The sequence below is a fragment of the Nannospalax galili genome, unplaced genomic scaffold (assembly GCF_000622305.1).
Source record: "Nannospalax galili isolate Female #2095 unplaced genomic scaffold, S.galili_v1.0 scaffold1181, whole genome shotgun sequence".
NCBI classification, from domain to species: domain Eukaryota; kingdom Metazoa; phylum Chordata; class Mammalia; order Rodentia; family Spalacidae; genus Nannospalax; species Nannospalax galili.
In genome coordinates this window covers 1,840,766-1,846,765 of record NW_008345687.1, presented here as the reverse complement: position 1 = coordinate 1,846,765, position 6,000 = coordinate 1,840,766, and the positions used below count along the sequence as shown (strand labels likewise).

The following is a 6,000-nucleotide window of genomic DNA, read 5'->3' as shown; positions in this document are numbered from 1 at the left end:
GAGAGAGAGAGAGAGAGAGAGAGAGAGAGAGAGAGAGAGAGAGAGTCATCATTGGAAACCAGGTTACAATATTCTTAAACTTAAGATCCTCGTATTCTGCCTCCTGAGATTGGGATCACAGGTGTGCATCGCCGTGCCTAGTTTAAGCCTGTGGTTCTTGTCATTCTACAGAATGAGAGGATACAACTGTTTTTTGAAATTATTTTCTGTCTTTACAAAAGGGCTTATGATTGCTGTCTAGTTTTCAACCCCACAAATTACCTTATTATGTCAGTTTCTTTAATTCTGTTCTTTGCAACAACATCTGGAGGAATTGTTCTCCAGCCAAAGTTCATGGGCCACGTGAAAACGCCTCTTTGAAAGTTGTCCACTGTCATGTAACTAATCCAGGAGAAACCATAAAACAAACGAAACCCAAAATACAACTGGAGATTACACATGTTTCTATCAACGTCACTAACTCAGCTTCATGACTTATTCAGTCAAGACAGGCATTTATGCATGTGATTCTAGACCATCACCTTTTAATAACAATTCAAGAAATCTTAAGAGTACAACTTGCGTTTCATAGCTAATTGGCTTGATTGCTTGCTTACTCACCGTTTATTATATCCTGGGCATTTGAGAGAAAAAAATAACAATTCAGAAGTAATTATATAGTTTCCATAAAAAGCATAATTAAATTTGAGGAAAATAAATATATGGAAGTTTGGATGATAAATTAGATAATTAATAGATGGCTTATTGACATTTAGGGGTAAACATTTATGTAGTGACCAAATAGATTACTGAATTGATATGTTCTTATCCAAGACATCTATCATATGCTTTCAATCATTTAGGTGAATAGACTATGCTTCTTAGATTTTTAACAGGGCCCCTATGAGGACCATACTTCCAGGTGTGCTTTGCAGTGTTGGGACCTGGCAATGTTACCTCATATCCTTGTCATTGATGACCTCAATTACTGGACAGGCCACTTTTTTTCTATTCAAATAAACTCTTTCCAGAAGAGGTTCCAACCAACCAACATTACATTCCACATGAGAGTCTAGAAATGTCAACACATCACCTGCAAAGTAATAAAAAAAATCATTTGAAAATCTGATACAGCGAAGTGTGCACATTATCCTCACAGGTGTTGGGGCTGCTGAAGTGTGACTGTACACAGCAACTTTCTCTTCTCACTGACTTCCTGGTTGCTACAATGTTATTTTGTACTAAAGCAAAGAAATTGTGGACATAGGAATTTTATGAAGAAAGCACCCTTTGCCCTTTATGTTTGTTTGCAAACAATTGATAAGCTACTCAGAATGGAAAGCAAAAACTTTCAGAAGGGAATGCTTAGTATTTAGAGTGGTTGCTCAAGCTGGGTGTGGTGGCAGTCAGATCTCTATGATTTCTGGCCAGCCTGGTCTACATAGTGAGTTCTAGGCCAGCTGGAGCTACAGGGAGACACTATCTCAAACAAAACAAGCAAAACAAACAAATAAAACACAAAACAGAAAGAATGTATTTACTCAAGTCCCTTTAAGGAAGGAACACTCCATTAACTCCAGGGGTCATACATGGGATTTTCCTTTAGAGGAGACCAGGAGGACTTGAAATGATAAATTAGGCCACAGGAATGATAAAGAGAAACATTCATTCCACATAATAAGGGTGAAAAGAAATTAGAGGAACCAGCAAGACTAATAGGTACTGGAATGGGAGCAGGTACTGGAATGGGAGCAAGGAGTGGAGTGTTGTTGAGTGGGTAGAGTTTGTTTTGGCAAGATGAAAAGGGTTCCTGAGATGGACCGTAGGATTTGTGAGTGCACTTAACACTTCTGATTGTCCACTTAAAAACCATCTCTGACAGGCAATTTAACATTGTGTATACTATCACTATTTGAAAAATAGAGTTATAAGAGGAAAACAAAGAAAAAAAACCTTGCAAGGCAGAAGTATTTAAAAGAATGGCTTGTCCCTGTTCCTTGAGGGAGGTAAGACTCTTCCAATGAAGCCTTAGTAGTATGCACAGTGCTTTAAATGTGCCTGGACAGTGAGGCTGTGTGATTAATAATAACTGAAAGAATCAGCCCAACCCAAAGTGATTATGTAGGCTTTACCTGGCAGGTCATGTGAGGGAAATTCACTCTCTACCCAGTGCTGGCAGCCAGTGTACTGCTGTTTCTACAGGGAGCTGCATCAGGGAGCAGGGTCTACCATTCTAGCCCAGTTCTCCTATTCAGAGAGCCACTGCTAAGACCACCCTGTGGGCAGCCAGTGAAGACCTTGAGTGCATTTTTCTCAGTGCTTTCCCCCTCCTTGCCCTTCTCAGGCCTCACCTTGTTCACAGAGCTATGAAGCGGCGGGGGGTTGTGGGGGTGTAGGGGGTGCGGGGAAGCTTTGCTTGGGGCTTTTTCAGCGGTGAGCAGCACTGACGCACTGCTCACCTCCAGCAGTGCCGTTCTGTAAGGACAAAGGGAACATTGGAGAAGCCAGTTCATTTTCCTGTTTAGCTTCTCCTGGACCATGTTGCCGTGAGTGGTGCAACAGGGACTGCTACCTTCATTTCGATTGTTGTTTTCACAGACTGTTCCAGAATCAGGTCTTACCCACCAAGCGCTGCATTCCGCATGCTTGCCTTATCTCCTCCTTACTACAATTTGAAACACAGACCTGATTTTCATTCTGATTTAAAAAACCAGAACCTGAGGAACAAATAGCTTAAGTAACTTTCCAAGGTTGCTCAGCTAATTAGTGCCAGTGTGATATTAGGAAACAGGCAGTTCATTCCTTTACCCATGTTCTTAGAAGTAAAATTCCACAAACAAGCATAACTTAGCACATGAGAAGGCTTAAAGAGCATGGTGAGAATAATTCCTTGGATGATAGATCACGTCACTGAAATATGTAAACCATCCCATAATCAAATTCAGTATCATAGTGACTACCTGACCACCAGTGAGATTTTTGCAACAAGGTAAAAGACTGGAACGCTTGATCAAAGGACTTGGTGAGCAATTTCTGAGAAGTCTCTTTAGATTGTGAACCAGCTAAAGAAGTCCCTTCTGAGGCTTCCTATTTCTGCAGATAGGTACACTTGTCATGGTGGGAATTCTTTTAAAAAATATTTAATTAATTAATTTCAGTCTATGCATGTGAGTATATTGCCTGCATGAATGTAAGTGCACCTATGTCATGAAATACCCATGGAGGTCAGAAGTGGGAACTGGAGTTACAAACAGTTGTTAGCACCCATGTGGGTGCTTGGAACTAAAACTGGGTCCTCTGCAAGAGCTGCCAGTGCTCGGAATCCCTGAGCCATCTCTCCAGCCCCAATGCTGGGGAATCCTTAATTTGGGTGTATGATAGCTTGTGTGACAATGAAAGTTCATTTCCCCTGCTCTGGCCTGAATGCATATACATGCTCCAAATTTACATATTAAATTACATACAAATTTACATTACCTAACTTACTAAGGTTTAGGAGGGTGGAGTCTTGGAAGATGATTAGATCATGAAGGCAAGGCCCTTCTGAATGGGGTTAATGTCTTTAAAAAGGAGAACCAGGGGAACTTGTTGGCCCCTTTTGCCCATCTGGGTTTGAAGATAAAACAACATGACACCATCTTTGAGGAAGAAGCAGAGCATTCTAGATATTGAAAATTTGATGACATTTGATTTCGGGCTTCTCAGCTATCACAACCATGTCTCAAGACTTCTGTCATTTCAGTCTGAGCAGACCAGCATACCCCCTAAGCACTTCCTTCCGGCATAGACCTCTCTCCTGCTGTGGCAAGGCATACAGGGTCTTTTGGGTGGATAGGGCATGGAAGTGTGGCTTGTGAAAGTTGGCTTAGCTAATGCTAATGTCTGTTAAGCACAGCTTCCTTTCTCCCATCAATTCTGCTTATAAGCCGTTCCAACCCAGAGTTGAAATGAGGTAGTTGAAGTCTCTACCCCACCACTTTCTCCACCCCACAGCAGGCTTATGGAGCCCAAGGAGCTTGGATAACCTTCCTGGGTCCTCAGCAGCAGCAGGATAGGGCTCCAAATCTGCATTCATTTCCCACCAGGCCCAGAGCCTTCCTCAAAAGATTTTCATTCATTTGTTGCCAGGACCTGAGGGAAGTAGCACCTGCCCCAAACATATTTTGGAATATGATACTGCTTTATTTGGGGGATGAGGAGAATCTCCTACCATTGCTCCATTTTCACATATTTTATTTTAAAATAAAATCTCAGGATTGCGTTAGATAAGAAAACAAGAGCTTTCTGTGTAGCTGGCTCTCAGTACTGTTTCTAATTGTGGTACAGATCATCTGTGAATGTTGTGCAGTCGTGCTGATCCAGAGAGGCTGGGAGGCAAAGGAAATGAGCATAGGACTGAAGTTATACACAAACAAGTTGTCTTCTTTGAGCTTTACCTTATGGGGATCTTCCTAAGATCTACCTAACACTCAGCCTTTTAACAAATGGCTAGTGGGCCTTACTGTTTTTTTAAATTATTATTATTATTATTTTGTTTTGTTTTTCTTCCAATAAATTTTAAAAACTGATTTAGAGACATTAACCCAAACTTGTTTATAACCTGGCAGAATTTTCTGTTTCCTAAGACTGGGTCCCAGGAATGTTGGATTGTTTGGAGATGGATTTTATTAATAACTAAAAAAAAAAAAAAAAAATTGGCCAACCCCAACTATCCAGTGTGCTGAACAGCTTTAGCTCCCTGTTGAGCATGGCCCTACCCCACCCCCAGAACTAACATGTACTAGATCAGCATGGATACTGTTGCATCACCAAGTAGTTGTGTTAGAGTATTGTGTTTACAGTTTCTTGAGGAATGTAGGACTGGCTTGACATTTAATTTTATATAATGACTTCTAAGTGATACTGAGGAAACCACCTTTCATTCGGCAGCAGAGTCAGGATATAGAAGTTTATGGAATGATGGTCGCTGGTGCTTTTCGGGAAACCTTAGAGTAGGCCAAGAGTTTGATATCACTTGTTCTATAGTCACTTAAAGTTACCTGAGTCTATGAGTACTCACAGCAATGGTAAGAATTTTGCTAAGTGACTTGTCACAGAGCAAATGAGAATGTGACTCTTATCTTGATTCTCACTGGGAGTTGTCCTACTTCATTGCAGACCTTCCTGTGGTGAACAATTCTTGATCATCTATTGTCCATCAAATTCTAAAGTCTTGCTTAGGCCTTTTAATCTCCTCACTCAGTTAGCAACTGATTGAATTGTTCTTTTTGCCTGCATTAAACTCAGATGCCATGAACTCTGAGGGCATTACGGACATTTCTAATGGTAAGCTCATTGTTTGGACACTGATTATTCTGTAGATGATCCTTTTATATGTTCAGAAGGACTGATAAGACCGTCGGGGTAAAAATGGGCTGTTTGACTTTGATTTCACTGTGTCCTTGGATGTCTAGATTCATCCTTACTTGCTGGTGGCTTTTTCTTTGACTCTCAATGGCTAAATACTTTGAGAACAGAGCTGGCAAGGCCTGCCAGATGATGGACTCAGTTTCTTAATTTTTATCTCTTTTTTGAGACATTCTTAAGAGTATTTCTGCTTAGTATGTTTGCTGATTTCTTGTTTTCAGGGAGTCTTCAAATGCTGGGCAATGCCCAACCCATTTGTAAAGCATATTTGTAGGACCATGGAATGCTCAGGTGAATTAGACCATCCGTCTAATGAATAATAGGCTAGTTAGACCTGCTCAAAGCAATCCCTGAAGTAGAGCCTTGGAAAACTTTGGCACAGATGTCAGGCACACTTCAGGCAGCCTGGGTGCATCCGTATGCAAAGTGGCTACTAACTGTCATGAAACGGCTCACACCATTTTTCAAAGGCTTATTATTGGCCTTCCAGTAATGCTGCTCAAAGCATAGCCCTCCAACCACACCATCCACAGATGGGAATATAAAGTGAGAATACATTTTCTGAAACTTTATAGCAATTTGATAGAGAATTTATGAACTTATTATTTAATGTTT

The 6,000-nt window shown here is 40.8% G+C and overlaps 1 protein-coding gene across 1 annotated transcript in view; it reads right to left on the bottom strand.

Moving 5' to 3' along the window:
• Positions 1-6,000, bottom strand: part of Galnt5 (polypeptide N-acetylgalactosaminyltransferase 5) — a 47,612-nt gene that overhangs the window by 18,641 nt on the left and 22,971 nt on the right. The window contains exons 4-5 of the mRNA XM_008841749.2: positions 937-1,072; positions 262-381 (exon numbers count right to left, since the gene is read on the bottom strand). Coding sequence (XP_008839971.1) covers positions 262-381; positions 937-1,072 — 256 coding nt within the window. The remainder of the gene's footprint in view (positions 1-261; positions 382-936; positions 1,073-6,000) is intronic.